We start from the raw sequence: 24,291 nt of genomic DNA, 5'->3' as shown, positions 1-24,291 counted from the left end.
AACCGATTGAAAGATTTCTGTTATAAAGGAAGCCTTCAAAAACAAGTACGAATGGTCATTCACTCAACATTCCAGTAAATGTTACATTTTCTTGCAAGTTTTGATGTAATGAGCAACTGCAGTGAGCAACAACAGCAGTAACCCACTGGGAACAGGCATGGCCGTGAGGGGCACAGGGAGTCCCATATATGGACAATCCTCCTCCCAATCCATGGGCCCTCTCCACTCCTCCAACCCCCCTCTACAACATCACACTGTGGGGGGTATGGGCAATCAGAAGGATGTGGGTGGATCAGCAGTTGCAGCACTCTCTCATTTACACAGTAAGCTCCGCTCAGATGCTGCGTATTAGATTACGCAAAACAAAACTAAGCGAGTGCATTTATCGGCTCTTACTAGATTTTAAAAAGCTGCCAACCAATGTCACACTATGTGGAAAAAAATGACAGAGCCTAATTTATTGTTATATGCTCGAGTGTCAATCTCAACGAGCAGAGTTTCTGAATTAATTTGAGCTAAGAGTCATTTGAAAATCATATTGGGCCAAGTTTGAAAAAGCTGCCCTTTTCTGTGGCGATAATTGTTTGTTTTGCGTGTCTTAGATTTGAGTGTAGGACCATATGGGTCATCTAAACTTTCATCATCGGCAGCAGCAGTCCATTCCATTAAACCTGGACTGAGTTCATCCGCTTCGGTGGCCTCCGGCGGAGACTTCATGGCATCCCAACAACAGCAACCACCGTTCACATCCGCACTGAGCTTGGGTACAGGCAGTGGACTCACTCTGGCAAATGCACCCTCCCCCACTACATCTGCTGCGGGCGATGTGGGTGGATCTGTGCTGAAGCAGCGCGAGTTCTCTGGGGAAATAGAGACGGAGACTAATAATTACTTCATGCGTATCTACAGCCAGTCCAATCCTCTACCCCACATAAACCAAGTGCTGGAACTACTGAAGAACTACAAGAACTCCTCACTGCCCCGAGACAAGGTGAAGGCGCGATCGAGTTGAGAGAACCAGTCCGCCAGTACTGCAATAGGGGGAGGGGTGGGGGTTACAGTAGGGTGCGGTACCGTGCGTAAACGAAAACTGCACGTACGGTTACGGTCGAAAAGTCAATTGTGGCTCCTGTAAACAATAGTTTTCCTGTAAACAACTATTCTCACAAATCTTACTTTTTTTTCTTAGTTGCTTTATTATTACAAAACCAAAGCTTGTGCGATAGTATGAACGCTCTTTTTTTCCAAACTCAGTAGCAAATATTAGTGTTCATTTTGAAATGTTTTTTATTGCAGTATGTGCATAAGATCAATAACCAGCTATTAAGTACAGCCAATGCTAAGAATATTAACACAGACTATTATTAAGAGTAATGAACGTAGTGAGTACTCTTATATAGGGCTTGCTGATTTTTTTTGTTTTTTTTTCGGGTAAAAGTTTTAATTTGTTCCCGCTCAATTTTGATTTTTCGCGGTTTGACGTGTGATTTTTTTTCAAGTTCAGTGCATTTCCTTTTTTTAAAAAGAAGGTAAACTCCACTACTCAACAGCAAAAGTGTAAAGGTTACGAAAAACGGGATCGACTTCTCATTTCGAAAATGGAAATGAATTATCAGATTTCCCAGCGAAATAAAAGTTTTGCCTATTGATCCAGTTTTCTCAAATTGGGTTAGTTTTATTAAAATGTCTATGACAAATTGTTCTACAAATTCAAAGAGTTTTCAGGCAGTTTACTTTTTTCGAAATTCAATAGTTTTTGAAAAAAAAAACAAGTCAGTTTTTTTTCAGTTTCCTTGCGTTCTTTACTCTTCCAATCTTCGATTGGCTTTGTTATTACAAATAGCACTTTAGCGTCAAGGTATAATGGATCTGTAGCGTAGATGTAGGGAAGGATAGCCGCAACCAAATTAGAGGACTCGAACCTGGGCACGGTCCCATGTTTTAATGAACTTTTTGGTATACTAGTTAAAATGCGTCCGCTCTATAAATTGAGGCATATTATTTGGTAAATTTCTTTTTTCTTCAAATTGACTGGTTTTGCTAACGTGTAATGATGGCGTGCGTCACTTAGCAAGTTGTAGACTCATAATTGGCGGTCTTCATTTTTTAAATTATGTAGACTCAAAGTTTGCTCATTCAGTTTTCCCAGAAGCGTTATCGGTCATTTTTTGCTTGCATCTCCGAAGTGCAACTTTGGCTCTGTTTTGAACCTCAGAAATATCCACGTTCCTTCATAACTCGCCTAGAGGCACGTGGTCGCCATTGCAATTTGGGGTTTGAGTCCCGGCTAGACATTGTTTTTTCTTGTATGTTAGAAATTTAAGTTTGTTTCATAACGTTGGATTTCAGACAGATTATTGTCTTATTTATCATGCTTTTTTAAGACATAATTAGAAGGTACCGTATCAGTTTTTTTCAAAAAATATGAAATTTGTCTTGTCATATTTGCAGTATCCACCAGGTTATTTTTGCTGCTGGCGTTTCACTGCTGACTGGATCCCTCTGAACTCCCCGTTTTTGTTTCCGAATTAGTTGGAGTCTGGGAAGGCATCTTTTATGAGTGCTAAACTCTTGGATGTTTTTGAAATGATGAAAAACTACGATCAATAACAATTTGCTGAACGTTCTGTCCTCTAGTTTTAAGTTTTTTCTTCTAGTTAGTGAAACTCAGCTTTAGTTTTCTGGTTTGATACAACTGCAAAGAATTGATCTTAGAGAGCGGTAGGTCTTGACTTGGCTGGGCTTTCGTTGCTCCTTTTTCAACCAATCGTAAAAAGCGCTGCCTTTCTGTGAAGCTCAACGATCTTTCAAATCACTCTGCGGTAAGTGATAGGAGCAGACTGTCTGGTACTTGCCTTGAATATCTTTTACTCGTGGATACCTTTTTTCATGCGTTTTTTCTAGTTTCCTGTCTAGGAAATCTGTCAAAACTGAAGTATTCGTTCACATGGATGTATGAATATTCGCCATCCTCCCATACAATATCATGCAATTGGTAGTTTCCCAAATGGCATAAATACCATATGGCAAAAAATGAAACTTATCCCAACTGGAATAAATCAAACGTTTTCTATCAATTTCGAATTTAAAATTTTGTCAGGAACGAAAACGTGAGCAAGATTTTGATTTAATTACTTCGAAACAAATGCTAAGTGACAAAGTTGTCGGAAAAATTGACCACAAGAAGCTTATCAATAACCGCAAGCTTATGCTTTTCGCTTTTGATTTAAAATCAGAAAAGATTTTCAAGATAAAATGTCAGTCAACGTTTGAATTGACAAGTTGAATAGTTTTTTCACATTGTTCACGAAAAAGGTTTGGGTCTTATGCACAAAACGACCCAAAAATCAATCTTTCTGCATCTTTCTTGAACTCAAAGTAATACCGTTGAATCTGATTCGCTAATCAGACACTCAAACTCAAACAAAGTTTTTCGGCGTTTCAATTAAAATTTCCAGCAGATAAAATTGTTGGCCGGAATAACCAAAATCAAAAACTTTTTTTTCTGCTGAATCTATTTAAAGAAATTTTTCTCGTCCGGGCTAAATTACCCCAAATACTTGAAGAAAAATTATTTATAGACGAAGCTTCACATATTGGTAATTTCGGCTAATATTTTTATCTGCTCGGAAGTTTTGATTGAATTGCCTGAACAAGTTGCTTGAATTTGAATGGCTAATATTAGCCAATCAGATTTGGCTGCATAAGTTGTAACTCAACATATGAAAACATTGATTTTGGGCCGTTTTGTGCATAAGACCCAAAGTTTTTCGCGATTTTTTCAATGCAACTGTTGTATGAAAACTATACCATTTGGGAAACTTTTCATTTTTATGCCATTTGGGAATTATGCCTTTTGAGACGTAATCATGCAATTGATTGGTTAACCGATTGAAAGATTTCTGTTATAAAGGAAGCCTTCAAAAACAAGTACGAATGGTCATTCACTCAACATTCCAGTAAATGTTACATTTTCTTGCAAGTTTTGATGTAATAGCAGATCACTATTTCTGATAAATGTAAAAGCTGCTGTTTTCCAGAGTAACCAGTTTGATTATGGCCGTCTTTCGTGATAAGTTTCTAACTAAAGCAAACCCACTGCGTCGTGTAGAATTGCTCGAAGAGGCCGGATTTTTGAGAGATATTATTCAGCGATGAGTTGTCATTATCTATCAAACCGCCATAGAGTCTGAGGTTCAAAGCAATATCATAGGTAATTTCTTTTCGGTTGTAGAATAGACTACAAGCAGTGAGAAAATAATTATTACGATCAGTGTTTTCAGTGTACGATTTTTTAAAGCCAAGGTTAATTCAATTGATTATCTCCAATTCCGCTTTTGTAGCCATTGGTTTTTGAAATCGTACCATTTTTTTAAACTAAACTGATTTTCAGATACCAATTTCTATAGTAACGCAAATCACACTTTCTTCCGTGGCTAACGAAGTTTTTAAGTTTGTGTTAATTTTTATTTCATTTTTCTTCAATTTTGTTTTCACACCAAATATTCACCACCAAACACATGTTTCGTTGATTCAGATGTACCTCTATTTGACTAGGCAGTTGGAAAGCTCAAGTTTAATTCTTGTTCCAACATACTCATAGGGTTTGGTATTTCCCTACCACTTACTCTTATATAACAATTTTAAAACCACACACACACATGAATCTTTCTTTTCATATGACTAAGGATATCTTTTAAACCGAAAACCCTTTCCAAGCTTATTTCAGTGTTGTTTTTTTTTCCTGTAAAATTTTCGACGGTACCACTAGATGGTTTTGGTTTTTTTTTCATTCAGTACGGTTCCCTGCCCTGCTGTAAAACAACCCCCACCCCCAGGCGCGGATCTAGAAATTTCTCGAGGGGCGAATTTTCAAAAAAAAAAAATTATCAATTTTTTTTTAGGTCGACCAAATTGATTTTCTGAGCTCTCGCAGACCACTATAAAGACGCTAATTTGACCAAAATTTATGCACCGCAGGCAAATTTTCAAAAAAAGGCCAACAAATGCGTTATTAGGCACTTTTTAGAAAATTTCGACCTAAAAACCGCGTTTTTCGGCGCGTGCTCCCCCCTTTTACCTAGTATAAATTGGCGCCGAACGCGCCTTTAGAAAAAAACTTTAGAACGCCTTTAGAAAGTCAGGCAGCCAAAAATGGATATCTCAAAATCGTACAAAGGGGGACTCTTTGGGTCGGCAGGGGGTCAAGTCTCTGAGATGGGGGACGTCCCCCCTAAATCCGCTACTGCCCACACTTGTTCGAGTACCGGCGGATAACTATACTACTATTAGGTAACCAAATCAGGAAAAACGAACAGCAATCAACTGATGTTATAGTGGAAATTGTTTCTTTATCAGCCATTACCCTTTTGATTGTTCAGTTTTGAGTAGGTGTGTTCCCTGTGCCGTTTCTTCTACTGCCCATTCTATCTCCATTTCGCTTGCTTATGTAGGACATCTACCTGTGCATGATGCGCAATCTGCTGGAAGAGTACCAGTTCTTCGAGCAGTATCCGGACAAGGAGTTGCACACCACTGCCCTGCTGTTCGGGGGAGTGATCCAGGAGGGGCTGATGGAGGGGGAGGCACTGCGGGTGGCACTGCAGTACATACTGGACACCCTGAAGGACAAAGCAGACCACAAAAACATGTTCCTGTTCGCCCTCACTTCTCTCGACCGACTCAGCCCCTCTCTTCACCTCCACCCACACTTCTGCGCCCGACTGGCTGCACTGCCCTGCTTCGACAGCTTCTCTCAGCACCTCAAAGACGTCAGTAAAACTTATTCTAACACCCATTTGTCTGTAAACTTGAAGAGAGAGGGCCTGTAATCAGGGAGTAGACGTTTTTCTTCTAACATCCTTCTTTCATTTAACAGTCTTTTCTTGATGAATTCACATGTACAGTGCTGATAAAATATAACTGAGTTTTGAGGTTGTCTAGAGTTCGTATCTTCCCCTCAATAAACAAATTTTTCAAGTACGGTCTAGAGCGTTTTTTTTTAACTTGAAACTGTTTTAAAAAAGTTTTCAAATGTCGGACTATCGTTTGTCTGCGTACTACATAAGACTTATTGCTGAAAACTTCCATTTTCACCTGCTTTAAGCAATTTTTTTTGAAGTGTTCTCATTTTTAAACAAGCAAAGCTTGTGTCATAGTATGAACTCTTTTTTTTTCAACCGAAGTCGCAAATATTGGTGTAGATTAAATCCTGATGCCACTTTTGGGTCACCTTCACAGCTTTTTCATAGCATGTGCTTTGACAAAGCACAATGTAATAATGTTGGATTAAACACAGCATGTTTTAAATGGCAAGATATTTCGTTTGCATATAAACTCAATTGAAAACGGATGTTAATTTTGCCATAATTTATTGATTTAATTTGCCCGCAATTTATAGGAACTAAATCATCCTTAATTCAATTTTATTACCGTACAGTCGCTTTCCAGCTATCGCAAAGTATAAATTCTGGTCCGCCCCATAACCTAAGGAAACTAAGCACACTGGCTGAGCATACTACAGAAAGTCAAACTACATCAGCTATGGAGAAGCCTAAACGAGCTCAAAGAAACTGTCTGCGAGTTTTGCAACGGCAAATTTCTCAAGTTAGCCACATTTGTGCTACCCTCAATTGTAATCACGACGAGTGGAGCGATGAAACAACCGAGTTTGAGCATTGCTCGGCTCAATCCTCAAATGTTGATCACAAGCTGCTTGACGCTATCACCGTCAATACTTGATGCAGAATACGATCAAGTATTCGATCAATGTCAGAACACACAGAAGGCTGCTTGCCAAACTCTACAAGCGTCAAAGAGAATGATAGCTGCATCAATTCAGCCTATCAACCCTGTTGCAACTATACAGATTGAACCTACAACGATCACACCAAGATTGCCGCAGATCAATCTGCCTAGCCGCAGGCGATTTCACGGCCTGTCTAAGCTTCATTGATCAATTTCGATCAACTGTCCATGACAATGACAAGTTGTCACCGGTTCAAAAATTGACGTATCTTGCTTGACGAACCATACTACTAAGCTCATCTTGAGCTTGGAGACGCCAGAAAGCAACTACGAGATAGCAACTCTGCAAATGCTAGAGCAGAGATATAAAAACGATCCAGTCATCCCTCGAAAGCTTTTGTCACGAATTCACGGATTCACTGCAGTCCGAACGGAGAATTTGTCTCAGCTTCGTCGGCTATACTCAGTCTTCAATGAGACTTCGCAGTTCATCAAGGCACTCGGAAGGTCAGTGGAAAACGATTTGTGGCATTTCCTTCTCGTCGAGAATCTCGAATCTTAGAAGGCATGGGAAACTGCACACGATGGGACTGAAGCTCTTGATAGACCATGGCCATACCGAGAAGGTACCTGTGTCAGATCAATTTCTCCCAGTCGGGAAGTACTTCATCATGCCTCATCATGCTGTTTGGAAGTTGGACTCAGAGCTGTTTTCAACGAATCAGTTGAAAGTAGTTTGAAAGTAGTTCATGCAGTTTGAAAGTAGTTAAGACCTTTTCAACCAGCCAGACCTTTTCAACATTCTTTTCCGGTTCTTCACAATTTGTACAGGCAAATAGGACTATACCCTAAAGACAGAAATCAACATCAGCTCTACTGGAGAAGAGAAGGGAAATCAATTGAGAAGTACCTGATGACTCGTGCCATCTATGCTGTAGCTTCAAGTAGCCATACCGCCATACGATTCTTGTCAGATACCGCCGACACAACAAGATGAACAGACAAAGCTAGCAATTCGCGAGTCCATCTACGTGGACTTTTACGTTGGTGGTGAAGATACTGAGGAACAAGCCATCATAATGCACCAGTCTCACGCACACTCTGTACAAAGCCTGCCTGCACAATCGGAAGTGGGCAAGTAACAGCGAGGTTGTCATAAACGATATACCCGACAAATTGCATGAAAACAGAGTTTTTCTTAGCAGAAAATGACAACAGTGTCAAAACTCTTGGGCTCAATTGCTTCCAGTTTCTGATTGATCCAGTAGCAGTGTATGGATAAATTGGACTAAGTTAAGGCTATAGACATGTCTTGAGGTACCGCAAACCTTGTCAAGCCTGCAAACGTCTCGAGCTGATTCAAGCGAAGAGACTTCTACAAGATAGACACAAGATAAACAGCCTCCCTGGTCATGATCGAGACTTAGGTATCAATTGGACTACTATACCTGCAACAGCTCCAAGCTTCGAAGGGCTATGGGAAGCTGCTTTTAAGTCAATGAAAGTACTCTATCACGAGACAGCAGGCAATGGAGTAAAAATTAAAATTGTTATGTACACAGTGCTCTGTCAGATAGATGCTAAACTCAAATCAAGACTGATCACAACGATCTCGGATGATGCCAAAGACCTTGTGCCACTCACTCCATCAATGCTTCAAAATGGCTTCAAGTCAAGTCAGTTGCCCATTGTTGCTGATCCTACTATTGATGAGCATACTGAAGATGAAAAATGTCCGTTAAAACTGATTGCAGATATCTGGGAAATAGACTCTTGAATATTCAAGTCATAAGAACCGTGTACAAAAACGAAACTGAAAAAGGAGATCTTGTATACATAACTGATGATGATAACCCCTTTTTATCATGGCCACTTGGAATCGTGGAAAATGTATATGCAGGAAATGATAGTCCAGTGAGGGTAGTGCAAGTAAAAAAAGGGAATTGGAAGCTTGGTACACGACCGATTTTAAGATTTCAGAAATTACCGTTGAAAGACGATGAGAGATTAAAACAATACATTCTAGAAACAAACAGATCAAAAACAAAGTTCAAAAACAATGGTCAGTCATCCAACTCTTCTTCATCCTTCTTCCTAACGCATCTTTCCGAAATTTTCTATAACGATGTGCTCTACTCCTTTTCTTAACCACAGGATCAGGGTTTGCATCAACCAACTCCAGCTGCTTGAGGACCACCCGACACTCTCAATTCATCTTCGCCACCTTCTTCTCAAGTTCCATTTTCCACGCAATCAATCCCGACAACTTCACAGTAGCCTTCTATTTACTGCTTCCAAATTTCATCTCCCTCTGAAATGTGAAAAATTGATCAAAGATCAAGCAATTAAGAATCCTATTTCCTTAAGTTTGATTAGTTTCAAATCGGCGTCGCGGTCAAGTTCCTTGTTCCAAAAGAACGCCAGCGCAAGCAAGCGTGGTGCCACCTATGTGGCTGGGAAGACTTGAAATATTGCTTCAATTTTCAAGACATTTTTTTGACCTTTTTGTTTTGAGTCAACCAAATTGCTCTAACAAATCACTAAAATACCATTTTTTGACCAAATTTTCTGCGCCGACGTTAAAAAGATTCAGGATCCGTCCGCCCACATTTTAAATCTCCAAATAGTACAAAGAGGGACCCTTTTGGTCGGCAGCAGGTCGAATCCCTGAGGGGGTAGGCGCGTCCGCCCCCGTCTCCGTCTCCCTTAATCCACTGGTGATCCAGAGCTTGACTATCTTGTGCTGAAACTCCCATCCACAGACTGCCCCTAGAGTCACCCCAATTTTCAGCTATCCAACCAACCCATCTGGGCAATTCTTGTTCTCAAACACCAGCCAAAGGCTTTTAAAAGTCTTGAAATTGAATTGTGGCGAAATCTCGGGGAAAGCACGAAAGTTGCAGCTTTTTTTAACGGAAAAAGAAATCCATATGGCAGTCCTCCAGGATTTAAGGCTGTCAACGTCATACAAGTCCATGTCACTTCTTTGCCCAGTAAGTATAATGTAAGAGAGGCTCATCAACCCAATTTCCAGTGAATATCAGTTAATTGCCTAGAAAGAGTTCGCCTCATCTCTTACGCTGACGATTACCATCCATTCTTCCGAATTATTTCAAAGAATCAAGAAAATTATTTCTCAGATGCTCCAAAGAAGAAGCCGCTGATTTTTTATCCACCGCTTGTTGAACGAAAATTCACCCGTGTTTTTCGATAACCGAGTCGAAGGGAGGATCTAGGACTTTCTCGAGGGATTGGATTTTCAAAATGTTTCGAAATTTAATCGATCTTTCTTAAGGTTGACCAAATTGATTATCCTAACTGTCACAATTCACTATAGGACCCTATCTTCGATTGAACAAAATTAATGATGACGATCCTGACCTTTACATCATTGAAATGACCCAAATCTTGATTGATGAATTTTCAAAGTATTGCTTAAAAAAATCCGAAGAAAGAATAAAAACAACCACCCATGGTTTAATCTGAAAATCAAGAAAATGATGAATAACCAAAATGTGTTACACAAAAAGTGGGTTCAGACACCATCCATTGAAAACAGAAATAATTTCACCTCATGTAGGAACAATGTTATTAAGGCTATAAGGGTGAGTAAACGCCGGTACTATGATAACTTGATAACGAGGGAGAAGAACGCGTCAGGAATTTTTGATGCTTCAAAACATTTTTGTGGTAAATAAAATTTGAATACTGCTTCGTTCGATGTTAATTTTTTCAATTAACACGCTACTATTGGAGAAAAACTAACAGAAAACTTCAAACAAAACGTGTATAGATCAAATTTTCCAGTTAAATAACAACACGTTCGTTATATATGATACCGATCGATATGAGATACTGAAGGAAATTAAAAACTTGAACAATAAAAAGTCTACTGGTCATAATGGGATATGTAGTAAAATGGTAAAATTTTCTGCTCCGGTGCTGGCTGACCATTTAGCGCATTTTTTCAATATCTGCTTCCAAAAAGAGTGTTTTCCTAATTTTTTCAAAATTGCAAAAATTTTACCGTTGTATAAAAATGGCGACAAAACTGAACCCGATAACTACCGTCCAATTAGTTTGTTGTCTTGTATAAGTAAACTTTTTGAAAAACTAATTTTCAAGCGCATATATAGTTTTGCCGCTAAAAACAACTTGATTGATAAGCGTCAGTACTCATGCCATTTTGTCCATTAATGACTTTTTTCGTGAATCAATCGATAATAAAAAATTTGGTTACTCCTGCTTTATTGATTTGAAAAAAGCATTTGATACAGTTGATCGGAAAATTTTGCTTGACAAATTTTATCAATATGGGTTCAGATGGAAAATTCACATTCAATTTATTTTACAGGGCGAAAACAATATGTCTATTCGAATCAATCCGTCTCGAATATGCTAGAATGTACAAAAGGTGTTCCTCAAGGTTCAGTTTTGGGGCCATTTCTGTTCCTTTTCTGTTCCTTTTTTACATAAATGATATGCCGTCGGCCAGCAACGTTAAGCTAACATTATTTGCAGATGATACGACGGTAGTTGATGCTCAAAAATTTGCATCCAAAACGAAGTTCCAGACAGAATCAAATAAAATACGTAATTGGTGCAATAATAACAAACTGCTCATAAATCAAATGAAGTGCAAAATAATGAAGTTTGGACGGGATAACTTGAATGAAAAGTTTTCTTTTGGTAATAATGTACTCGCCGAGGTTTCTGATTTTAGGTATTTAGGAATTCAAATGGACAACGGACTCAAATTTGAATGTCATATTAATAATGTTTGTGGTAAATAAGCTAAATTTAACGGTTTACTATTCAAGAGTAGAAACTATTTCTCGAAAAATGTGCTGGTTAAATTTTATATCTGCTATGCAAAGCCACTCATTTCCTACGGTTTAATTGCATTTGGTGCAACATCAAAAAACCTATTAGAAAAAATATTTTTGATGCAAAAACGTCTTTTTAAAACTATTTGTTTCAAGAGAAAATTTGAGCATGCCTCATATATCTTACATTCGTTTGAGATTGACACCGTTTTTGACTTATATTTCGGACAAATATTCAAAGAAACGTTTTGTCAACTTCGTGGTAAAACTCCCCTTGAAACTTTTAATTTGGAATCTCTGAATAATCGTCGGGTTACTCGGGCCTCTGTGGCAAAAATTTTACCAAGCATGAAAACTAGAACACAAATAATGCTACGTTCTTGGAAAAATGTGTCTCTTAAATGTTATAATTTTTTGAAATCAAACGAGCTGATACCAGATAACCTAAACCAATTAACTGAGCATCAACTAAATGAGTATTTCAAAAAATTGTTTTCATTGTTTCTTAAAGATAATGGAGATCTTCTTAGATTTATTTTTTTTGAATCACCAAGTCGGATACTATCTCGCAACTTCTGTCATAGGTTTTTTCAGGGTCATGCCTCGATAAGCTGCATAGCTTTTTGCATGATTCTTGGTGGGTTTGATTTGTACATGCGGTTTATTGTTTACCTGTCTGTATAATATTATTCTCCTAAATAAACTATACCAGACTAATCAAATCTTGACAAATTTTTTGTACGTCGCAGCTAATTTTTTGAACAAGCAGGCCACAAAATGCGTTTTTGGCACTACTGAAAAAGTTGCGTTTTTTTTCGGCGCGCGCTCCCCTCAAAATTTACTATACATTGGCGTCCGGGTTTGTCCGCCAACAACTTCTCCAAATAGTACAAAGGGGGACCCGCTGTGTCTTAGGGGGCCGAATCCTTGCGGGGCAGAGCGTCCCCCCACTTTTTCCGCTGGTGATCCCGAGCTTGACTATCTCAATTTGGTCCCTACCACATGCTGCCTCTCCAGTCACGCACAACTTTCAGCTGATCTTGTTGCCCCGCCAGTTACGCTGCATCCCCTGCCAATGTGCTAGAATCTGGTGACGCATCTGTACTAGGCGATACCAACGAACGCTCAAACTGATAGTACTCCAACATAGAATATAAAAGCGGTCAGATTTTCATAAATGAAATTACCTAATCCACTTTTGCGCCCTTAAATGAAAACCAAAACAGAATGTTTGTTAACGCAGAATTTCTGCGGTCCTCTGTCGACATTTCACTGGCGTCTCAATCATTGTTGCAATTGGCTTCCATCTTGGTCCCGGCTAGAATCCCCAGGATCTGATCACCCCATGTTTCTTCAACTACCCCTGAGTGAACATCTGAGTTTTTTTTTCCAGAATTGATATGCTATTTTTTCTTGTTGCTGACTGGAAAAGCGTCACTGAGGAGATTGCCTCTGGCCTCTTTGAAGCAGGCGCTTCCTCTTACTGTTGCCGCAGACGGGAGATTTCTCCAAAACGTAGTCATCTGGGCAGATTGCCGTCATAGACTCGCTCGCCGTTTCATACACCCCACACCTTCTCTCTGAGGAATCTTCCACTCTCGCGTCAGAAAAAATTTAACCCTTGTTTCAGCGAAACCGTAGATCCCGACGTAGCTCAACTAAACAGAAAATTTTTGAAACAGACAGCAAAAACAAAAGAAATGGAAACCAACCCGCCAAACCTGCGTCTATTGCACTGGGGCCAGAATCTTTTGTTTAGAAAGTGATACACTCCCCAAACGGATCGAGGCCTGTCAAGTACCCATGAAAAATTGACTCAACTTTCATCTACTCCCCACCAGATATAGCCAAAACTTTCAACAAACAGTCCACCAACGCCAGGGCCCACGCTTCAGACAAACTACCTCCCACAACGAGGCGAAAAATTGCCAAACTCCCTCTTTCATAAAACACTACTTTTTCCAACAACAGATAAAACTAGCCATCGTAGATAGCAAACTATCCAAAGTCCGCGGTCCGGATGGCTTGTGCAATTCCCACTAAACAAACATCCCTGATGGCCTATGAAAGTTAGTTCCTCTAATCTTTCACTGCTTAACTTTTCTTTTAAGTTAACTCGCTGTCTGACAATATAATCCCCCAAGAGTGGAAAGGAGTGGGAAAACTTGAAAGTCTTAATTTTGCTAAAACCAGATAAGACTTAAGGCTATCCACATCATACAAGTTCCTTTCACTTCCTGTCCAGTAATTAAAACTTAAGAGAGGCTCATCCATCCAATTTTCAGTGAATACTTACCAAATGCCAAGCATCAACATGATGTTATCTCCAGATTTTTATAAATATTTCCATGACGCCCTCCTCATCAGAACTTTTTCGCCTCGCCTTTTACGCTGACGATTAGCGATTATCCAATTTTTCTGTTGACGAAAAGCCACCCGTAGTTGTCAATAACCGAGACGAAAACTCCTGTTTTGGTTTTTGAGCACTCTAAAATTATTTTAAAACTAAACAAGACAAAGCAAGGAAAGAAGTTCCTTGCCTAATCTCGTCGCTCTAAGGTTATTTGTATTCATTCACCTCAAAGCAATACCTATCGAGAACCACACGATGTTTTATCTCAGTTGCGGTCCTGCTTTAGTTGGCTTTCAATTTTTTTTACTGTCTCATGTATTACTCAATACTCCTCAAATCCGATTAGGGGTGGATCTGGGTTTTTCCCTAGGGGGATTTTCAAAAAGTTTCGAAATTTTATCGATCTTTATTTTAGGTCGACCAAATTGTTTTCCAAACTGTCACAAATCACTATTTGGACCAAATTTTCGGCGTCGCTGCCAAAATTTTTAACAAACAGGCCAAAAAAGGCATTTTTCGGATTTTTTTTGACCAAAAAATTGCGTTTTATCGGCGCGCGATCTCCCCTCAATTAGTATATTATGGCGACCAATGCGCCGTTAGATAAAATTCAGGGTCCGTCCGCCAATAATTTTAATTTCGAAATAGTACAAAGGAGGACTCTTGGGTCGTCAGGGGGTCGAGTTTCACCTTATCCTAAAATGGCTTAATTATCTCACTTTGAGTCATGTGAGGCAAAATAGTATTTTTCTGCTTATCGAGTTTCATGAGGATTCGAGTGTATAAATTGAACATCATTCGAGATAGAGTATAAAGTTTTTGTAGACGATGGTTATGATTTTTAAAATCTCAAATGCGTACATCATATCAAATAAATTTTCAAAAGTTGCTTTCATCCCATTTCTTCGCTTATTTGCATTACTATGTCTGTTTTGTATGACAAGCATTGCGAAGCCGTGCTTCGCCTGTGTATAAACGTTTTATTGGGTCACTTGAGCTCCTCAGCGCGATTTTGGTCCATGATTTAGATTTATATGCGGGAAGGGGTAAGGGTTCCCCGTATTTAAATGTTTTAGTGCAAAAAATTGTTTGGAAAAAAAATTGTATCAAGCTGTTCAAACTGATTGCTGCCAGTCGAGTCACAACTTAAGCCAGACAAAAGATGAAAAACTAAAAAGTTGCTGTTGCGTGTTTTTTAAAAAAGTGTTAGACTATGGCTGCTTTGGTGCGATATATATGGTGTTTGTGTTTCAGTGTATAAGTTTTGGGCAGCAGGAAAAAAGTGTTGCAGCTCCCAGTACAACAGTACCACCCTCTCTCCATGGCTCAAGTGTTGAGGAAGTGGGGGGAGCAAGTGGAATCCAACAGGCCACTGGGACAATGGGACAGAATCAATCCAGCAATCATGTACAGGTGAGACAGGCTGTCCTCATTCAGCGTGTAAACTGGCTGTCCATAATACTCATCAGTCGAATGCTACGTGGCCCAAATTGGCGCAGCCTCTGCACTGAATGTCATCGGATGCTGCGTCAGCTGATGCGCTGTACTCGGGAAAAGAGTCATTAATCACTGGCCAATCGTACTCATCATGGCCGTGAAAAAGCAACATCATTTAATTAATAATTATAATTGTAGTTCCTGCGAATCGCAGAGGAGCTATCAGTAGGCCTTAACAGTCCTGTCGACGATAGTCCATTTGTATTATCTCCCCACATTCCAGACAGTGTTATTTTTTTTGCTGAGCGAAGCTGTTTTTTTTGCGACTCAAGGCCGTTTTTTTTGCGTCTAGAACTTTTACGTGGTACCACTATTGCAGCCAAATTTGGTCAGGTTGTGGTAGACCTGAAGCTAGAGGTCAAGTGGAGCTCGTCCTCACACACTATCATTGCCATGGCATGGGATCGATTACACGACCTGACGATTTCAAAGTGAACGCCTTACCACTGTGCTAAGTGCCTCATTTAATTGTATTGTTACAGTCTAAACGAGGCTGTGCTACTTCTGTAGAATTTAGAGACAATAAGTTTAAAATGAGATGCATGAAACAAGGGGTCCTCAAGGATGAGTGCTGTTGCCTATCTTCTGTATTTATTACATGTCCTCTAGGCATCTCAGTAAATAACATACCGACTTTGCCATTTCTATCACTATGACAGTCCCTAATGTTTCTTATCTTCAAACGATTGTCCAACCATGCCTACACGAGGAAAATCTGAATCTTAAACTCTTATTCCACTGCCATTCTCATCTCGTCAGAAACAAAACAAATGTCATGAAGAATGAAACTGTGTTACCCACATTTTACAAACTCACCTCAATCCTGGAGTCACTTTTGATATCCTCATCTCTTTCATTCTGGTTCAGCTGGTCTGTAACGTGCAAAACCAGATTGAATGATCTCCAAGTTCAATAGAGTAGTGGATTTATAATCGCAACTGGCTGGATAAGAACTCTTACCCTCCCTAAACACTAACTCATTCGTTATGGGCATCGAGGTTGGCACATTTGTGTTGTCCAACTCAGTCATTTTTTGCTGCAAGCTTTCCTTCGCTTACTGATAATGTTTGTCTTGAAATACGCTGCGTGCAATCGCAGTCCTACGCCAAAGCTGTTTGATCCCGTGGACTGCGATAATACGTTCCGTCGTTGAAAAAACTTGCCTGATGAGCTTAATCTGTTCAAAAGACATGCCAAATTCGGATATTGTCTTGAGAACAAGCAATCTGGTTTAAGAGTCGATGAACGTAGTTCAGACTCTTATAAAGGTCTTGGTATTTTTTAAAAACTTTTTTCAGGTTCAAATTTACTTTTTCGCGCTTTGACTTTTGATTTATTTTTAGGTTCAGTTCACTTTATTTGTAAAAGGAAGACACTTTATCCTATAGAAGAGCAAAAAGTTGTAAAGGTTACGAAAAACGTGATCATCCACATCTAGTTCCAAAAATTTCTCAGCGGAATATAACTCTTCCTTTTAATCCAGTTTTCTTAAAATGAGTTAACTATCAAGATAGTGCGAATCATAAATTGTTCTTGAAATTCAAAGAGCTTTAAGACTCGCTATTTCAAGTTTTGCTTTCTCATATTTGCAATTTCTGAGAATGCACTTAATCGAATTTTTAATCAAGTGGTTTTAGAATTTTTAAGTGAATCAAAATCAAGTGGTTTTAGAATTTCCGCTTACTATAAAAAAAGTTTATCAAATCGGAATGTTTTCGGGTTTACAACTTGTTTTACAGAATCACATGAATCACATGCTTCTGTTTTATGCTAAGTTGCCACATCTTTTTGCATGCAATTTTCACTTGTTGCTTTCAGTAATTTTGGTTACTTCTGCAACTTCTAGCTTTACTAGCCGTGACTTCATATATTTTGCTATATTTTTAACAACTTTATTCGGCTTAAATGATTTCGGCTCATTTTTTATCGGGTTAGTGGTCTGAATTGTACTCGTTTAAAAGGAAGCATAATTTTATGTTTGTTCACGCATCGCCCAAAATGCTGAAGTGCTTAGAATAGAATTTATACTTCAAAGTTTTTCATGACAAAAACTATCTATACTAGAAATGGGTAAACTTCATTTCACATACCAAATTATCGATTGTCTTTACACTCTGTACAAAAACAGATTTTATTCGAATGTTATTTCATCAACTGGCGAAGTTTTCAACTAACTTGATCGCGCTGTTCATCCCAATTTGGTTTAGAAAGGAGCAGAAAAATGCAAATTTTTGCAAAGAAAAGACTGTTACGCAAAAAGTTCAGACGTCATTGTTTATGTTCCAACCAGAAACTGGCTTCCACACGAACTATTCGTTCAGCTTTTTTTTGGAAAGAGTTCCTAAAGTACAAAGTTGAAATATGAACCTGATTTGTTCAAATTAATTGACTGTTTTTTTTTGATAGTTATGGATTTGTAAATAATGATCTTGTCAATTTTTCAATGAAAAATTAAAAAACATTCGATAATATATCTGTTTTCTTTCAACTGTCTGCGAAATTATCAAAAAACAAATAATTGGTCAGTTTTTCAGGAATTTGCAAAAAAGCATCTTCAAATTTTTCAACAAGATGTCGTATTTTATTCTGATTTTAGAGACTTTTCTGGTATAACAATATGATAAAGTTCTAATTTAGTGTGAAGTGTTAAGATAAGTTTCTTGAGAACCTAATATTCTAACTCATACTGTTCAACTAGAAAACTAAGTGATGAATGACAAAAACATAGTAAACACATTAAAGTCTCCTAAAAATTTGGGAAAGTTTGAATTCGTTCAAAGTTTAGTTGTCATAGGCAACTTGTTTCATTGCTTCATTCTCTTTTGCAGTGAAGAGTCGAGTCAAAATTTAGGGAGGCATGATCGTGACGCAAACTTGCCTTCTATTGTAAGTTGCAATGTCATACACTTTGTTGGCAAGCTCCTGATCCATAGTTGACTCTTTGTCAGAAGTGAGTTCCAATATAGGGCTGAGTCCAAGGTTTTCAGCATCGTGAATAAAAGTATTTCTAATTGCTGCTTCTTTTTCACCAAGATAGACTCGCTGCCTTTTAAGGAGTTGTCCCAACTCATTTTTCTTGAATAGTTGAAAGCAGGATTCAATTCAATGTTCCCATTGCAGGATTTTTGGGACCAAGCAAGCCAATTCTCGTATGATTTTTGAAAGTTCAAAATAATTGGGACTGGTGTCTTGTGTTGAGTACGTTTTTAAAAAAGAGAACAGACTCATCAGATGAGGAGAATTTAGAGAAGTGATTTTGAAATTAAATGAGATGGAAGTAAACATTGATACAATCAGTCAACCATAAAAGGAAACAGAAAAGCAAATGTATTTTTTTTGCGAAGTTTACAACTATGGAATTGTGTAGTTTTTAGTGCTCAAATATAAATACACAATTCTAAGCAAAAGTCTTCGTTTCAGATGGCTGCTGCTATGTGTGGAGCTCTTAACAGCTTTTTTGAATTTTTTTTGAAAAATTGCTATTTCCGTTTCCGTGACTTTTACGAAAAATATATAGTTACCCAAGTTTATTGTGTCTCTTCCCAAAATTCTTAAGGTTCTGTGGTAATTTTAAGTTCCACATTCTTCTGATTGGTTCACCTTTTGATCAATTTATACTAGAAATGGGTAAACTTCATTTCACACACCAAAATATCGATTGTCTTTACACTCTGTACAAAAACAGATTTGATTCGAATGTTATTTCATCAACTGGCGAAGTTTTCAACTAACTTGATCGCGCTGTTCATCCCAATTTGGTTTAGAAAGGAGCAGAAAAAGTGCAAATTTTTGCAAAGAAAAGACTGTTACGCAAAAAGTCAGAATTTAGGGAGGCATGATCGTGACGCAAACTTGTCTTCTATTGTAAGTTGCAATGTCATACACTTTGTTGGCAAGCTCCTGATCCATAGTTGACTCTTTGTCAGAAGTGAGTTCCAATATAGGGCTGAGTCCAAGGTTTTCAGCATCGTGAATAAAAGTATTTCTAATTGCTGCTTCTTTTTCACCAAGATAGTCTCGCTGCCTTTTAAGGAGTTTTCCCAACTCATTTTTCTTGAATAGTTGAAAGCAGGATTCAATTCAATGTTCCCATTGCAGGATTTTTGGGACCAAGCAAGCCAATTCTCGTATGATTTTTGAAATTTCAAAATAATTGGGACTGGTGTCTTGTGTTGAGTACATTTTTAAAAAAGAGAACAGACTCATCAGATGAGGAGAGTTGAGAGAAGTGATTTTGAAATTAAATGAAATGGAAGTAAACATTGATACAATCAGTCAACCATAAAAGGAAACAGAAAAGCAAATGTATTTTTTTGCGAAGTTTACAACTATGGAATTGTGTAGTTGTTAGTGCTCAAATATAAATACACAATTCTAAGCAAAAGTCTTCGTTCCAGATGGCTGCTGCTATGTGTGGAGCTCTTAACAGCTTTTATTTGAGTTTTTTTTGAAAAATTGCTATTTCCGTTTCCAGTGACTTTTAAGAAAAATATATAGTTACCCAAGTTTATTGTGTCTCTACCCACAATTCTTACTGTTCTGTGGTAATTTTAAGTTCCACATACTTCTGATTGGTTCACCTTTTGATCAATTTATACTAGAAATGGGTAAACTTCATTTCACATACCAAATTATCGATTGTCTTTACACTCTGTACAAAAACAGATTTTATTCGAATGTTATTTCATCAACTGGCGAAGTTTTCAACTAACTTGATCGCGCTGTTCATCCCAATTTGGTTTAGAAAGGAGCACAAAAAGTGCAAATTTTTGCAAAGAAAAGACTGTTACGCAAAAAGTTCAAACGTCATTGTTTATGTTCCAACCAAAAACTGGCTTCCACACGAACTATTGGTTCAGCTTTTTTTTGGAAAGAGTTCCTAAAGTACAAAGTTGAAATATGAACCTGATTTGTTCAAATTAATTGACTGTTTTTTTGATAGTTATGGATTTGTAAATAATGATCTTGTCAATTTTTCAATGAAAAATTAAAAAACATTCGATAATATATCTGTTTTCTTTCAACTGTCTTCGAAATTATCAAAAAACAAAAAATTGGTCAGTTTTTCAGGAATTTGCAAAAAAGTATCTTCAAATTTTTCAACAAGATGTCGTATTTTATTCTGATTTTCAAGAAGCTATTCTGATTTTATTCTGATTTATTCTGAATAATTCACTTTTTTCTATAAAACGTGAAAATTGTTTCTATCTTTTAAAAAGCGCTAAAAGTGTTTCATTTTTCAAGATGCTAAAAGTGTTTCATTTAATTGCTTCTTTTAAATGTTTTACTTGTTTGCAAATTGTCTAGTATTTTTTTGAATGTGTGCCAAAGTTGATCGAGTTTCTTAACATACGTGCAAATATTTAGCGCTAGTTCAAGTTGTATTCCAATGTTTTTTAATCATTTCTGTTTTGCCCTGAAGTTTTCATCTATTCTCATAGTTAAAATAAAATTAAAGAAACGAATTAAATATCAAACAACAAATGTTTACAAAAACAAAAAATAAACTACAGTTCTTTTTACAGAAAAGTGTAATCGAAAAGCTGTCGAGCAGCCGAAGAGTTCTGAAGTTTCTATACTACGCAAAGGTGGTCGAGTGTTCATCGCTGGTGGTTGTGGTGTAACTGGTGTTGGGTTTTTTTGAGGCGTCATTGTTACTGAGAAGCCCTCATCTTCATCTATTGTGATGGGATTTTCGGTTGATGCCATCTCCTCCTCCCAAGGAATGAGAGAATCATTGGCTGGTTGAGCCACATATCTAGAGTCAGGAATCTGGGAGTAGTTCATTCCCAAATGCTCAGACACTTGGCATCACTTCCACCTTGTGCCAGACTTAGATTGGTATTACAGAATACATCAGGTTGCTGTTTTGCATTGACAAGATCATTTCCAGTTATTAGTTGAGTAAAAGATACAGTAGAAAAACAAGAATTATGACTGATTTAGAGCTGAGAAAGGAGGGTGTTGACAGTAGTTAAGTTGAAAATAAAAAGATTTTTAGTTGAAAGTGAGGGTTACCTTCAACTCGAACATATAATTTTAACCAATCAAAAATAGATTTTCCTTATTTGATTTGTTGTCGTGTCCAATCAGATTTCAGCTTCTTTTTATGGAACTTTTACTTGGTAGTCGCGTCCAATCAGAAGCATAGTTCCATTTTAGGAATTTTTCACTTATTGTCGTTTCGAATGACAAAAATTTTTCTTTTTTGTTATGGTGGTGGATCCAATCAGAGAAAAGTTTATCTTGTAAGGACTCAAATCTTACAAATAAGTATAATTTTACACAAAAGAAATCGCAAAAATTAATGACCTGATTTTTTTTGCTGTAAAAAGAAGAAACATTGCCGATATTAGTAACAAAAAAAAGAAAATTGATACAAGTAGCGCTTCTGCCAATTTTTTCTCAAATTAATCGAGTTTTTTTTGTATGTAGTGAGTTAGAAATTGCTAGTTTTTGAGTAGATAGTCAAATTCTCTGATTTTGATATAAATTTGAGAGGATGGCTCAAAGGTGATAATTTTTTCAAGGCAAATCTCTAGAATTCTGATTCCAGACCTGATCTAACAGGATTTTGAACTTGGAAAGTCTTAAAAGAAAGAAAAAAAAAGAGTTTTTACGAGTTTGCGAGTTTTTACAGTTTTGGGTATCGGGTAGAGGGTAAAAAGATTCATTGATATATTATCGTGCGATTTTTTGAAAATTTTCAAATTTTTTAGAATCATTAAAAATTTTCCTAGTCAGGTGTAAATCAGCCATAAGTTGGCAGCTTTGATACGCAATATAAAGATCAAAAGTAAACTCTTTGATTGAGTAAGTTTCCCTAAATAGTTCTTAACTTAGTCTGAGAACTCTATTTTGGACAACTTGAACGAAAATAAGTAAGAGTCAACGTCTGTTTCATCAGTTAGAAAATCTATTGGGCTTTTTTCTTTTTTTCTTGTGCAGTAACTCGAGGAAATTCAGGTGTGTTTTGATACATTTTTACCTCTTGTTGAAGATTTACCTCTTGTTGAAATAATGATCGGATGCAACATCTTTCTATACGATTTTGACTTACAAGAGGGAGATTGCGTGGGAGAATCGGCTCGTCGGAGTATTGGAAAATTTGACAAAACAGCCAAACTAATGCTATTCAACAATCATCTCATTTATACAAATGATATTGACAATTTGTTCAAGTGTTTTCGATGCCCTAGCTGTGATGGCCTTTTCAACAGGTCAGACAATTTCAACAGACATCTTATGACTTGTAAAGATCGAGTGCGACAGTTATCCAAAGAATGTATATACACGATTTTTGAAAAGTTATTTGAAGGTTTCAATATCCCACTTTCGAAAAATATCTCAATACTCAACAATCTAGCCATTTTTGATTTTGTTTCGATATGTTCCAACAAACGAACTGAAAGCTACCTAAAAAACAACCTGGATTGGAAAACAAGTTCCAATTTCTGTATCAATATCCTCGAAACTGATAGATGAACCGATTTTCCTTCATAACAATGATCCGCAAAGACAATCAAGTTTTTAATCAATCTTGAACTTTTGGTTGAGAAAAATAAGCTCGAAATGACTGCTAAATTTCAGGATGTTGAAAAAGTAGTAAATGAGTGGATGTCGAAAACTTTCTAGCAGTTGAATGAAAGATTTCGAAATCATCCAACTGAAAATTTTGAATATGAAGACGAGCGTATAGAGAACACACAGGAAACTGATATGCCGACTCAGTTATTGAGAATGCAAAAAAATCAGTTGATTGATTTGAAACAAAATTTGGAGAGTTATGTTAACTTGTTACATGTATTTGGGTTTAACAGTGGAAAATTTGATTTGAACTTGACCATGAGCTATTTGATTTCCCACTTAATCAATGATATAGAAGCTGAACCATTGGTTATAAAAAGGCTAACGGTTTGTATCCTTCAAATTTGGAGACCTACACTTTCATTCAGGTTCTGGGTGGAGCAACATCTTCAGACAACTTTCTTAAAGCCTATAGATCAAGTGAGACAAAAGAGTTTCCTTACGAGTGGTTTGACAGTGCGGAAGAGCTCGAGAATTAAGAATTACCTCCATACGTAGGTTTTTTCAGTAAACTGAGATACAATAATCCTCTTGATAAAGGCTTTAAATATTATCTTATCAGAACTTGATCAAGCGGAGTTGACGAGCAACAAGCAGTACCAGCACATGGATGGGATAGTTACAAATTTTTACGTGAGATTTAGTAGAAAAAGAATGATTACAATTCAAGATTTTTTTTGCCGTGGTACAAGAACAGAATTGTTAATTAAACCCTTGAAGCAATACAAAAATGGTTCAGTTTAAGCATCAGAAAGAAATGGGTAGGTTGAAACTTAATGTACTCTTCCAATTTTGGCAATCATTTGTCAGCTCAAATCAACCAATGAAAAGTTCCACCCATTGTGTTTACGTTTAAAGCTGTTGTGGATGGAACCTTTATCAGGGATTCATCAAATGTCTGCAAATCAATCGTTGGAAATGATGGGAGCCAGCTTGACCCATATTCAATGTGTTAAGATATGCCAACAGGATTGTACACAAGATGGGAGTTTGATTCCGATATGCAAAAATTCAAAGCTAGACAGCCAATCTCGCGTTTTTGAGAACATGGTCACTAGCAAAAACCAGACCGGAATGCAGAATTGAGAGCTTCCACGCATCTAGAAATCAATAGAAAATTGACTGTTTCATTGTAGATGGATATTGCGATCAATGCAAAAGTGTTTGAATCTACCTGCAAAACTGTTGCTACCAGGAGGCTCGTCCCTCATTGAACGATGATGATAATGAGCGGGGAAACAAAATGCGATAGATGGATGACTTGAGACGAGATTGTATTCG

At 37.5% G+C, this 24,291-nt stretch overlaps 1 protein-coding gene across 1 annotated transcript in view; it reads left to right on the top strand.

Annotated features, from left to right (window-relative positions):
• The first annotated feature begins 218 nt into the window (after window positions 1–218).
• Window positions 219–24,291, top strand: part of LOC134846362 (CCR4-NOT transcription complex subunit 1-like) — a 53,196-nt gene continuing 29,123 nt past the window's right edge. Inside the window, exons 1-4 of the mRNA XM_063863681.1 lie at window positions 219–323; window positions 603–991; window positions 5,454–5,771; window positions 15,181–15,339. Coding sequence (XP_063719751.1) covers window positions 266–323; window positions 603–991; window positions 5,454–5,771; window positions 15,181–15,339 — 924 coding nt within the window. The 5' untranslated portion in view covers window positions 219–265. The remainder of the gene's footprint in view (window positions 324–602; window positions 992–5,453; window positions 5,772–15,180; window positions 15,340–24,291) is intronic.

The sequence above is a fragment of the Symsagittifera roscoffensis genome, chromosome 5 (genome assembly GCF_963678635.1).
Source record: "Symsagittifera roscoffensis chromosome 5, txSymRosc1.1, whole genome shotgun sequence".
NCBI lineage: Eukaryota > Metazoa > Xenacoelomorpha > Acoela > Convolutidae > Symsagittifera > Symsagittifera roscoffensis.
The sequence above is the reverse complement of the archived record's forward strand: the minus strand, read 5'-3'. Positions and strand labels throughout refer to the sequence as shown.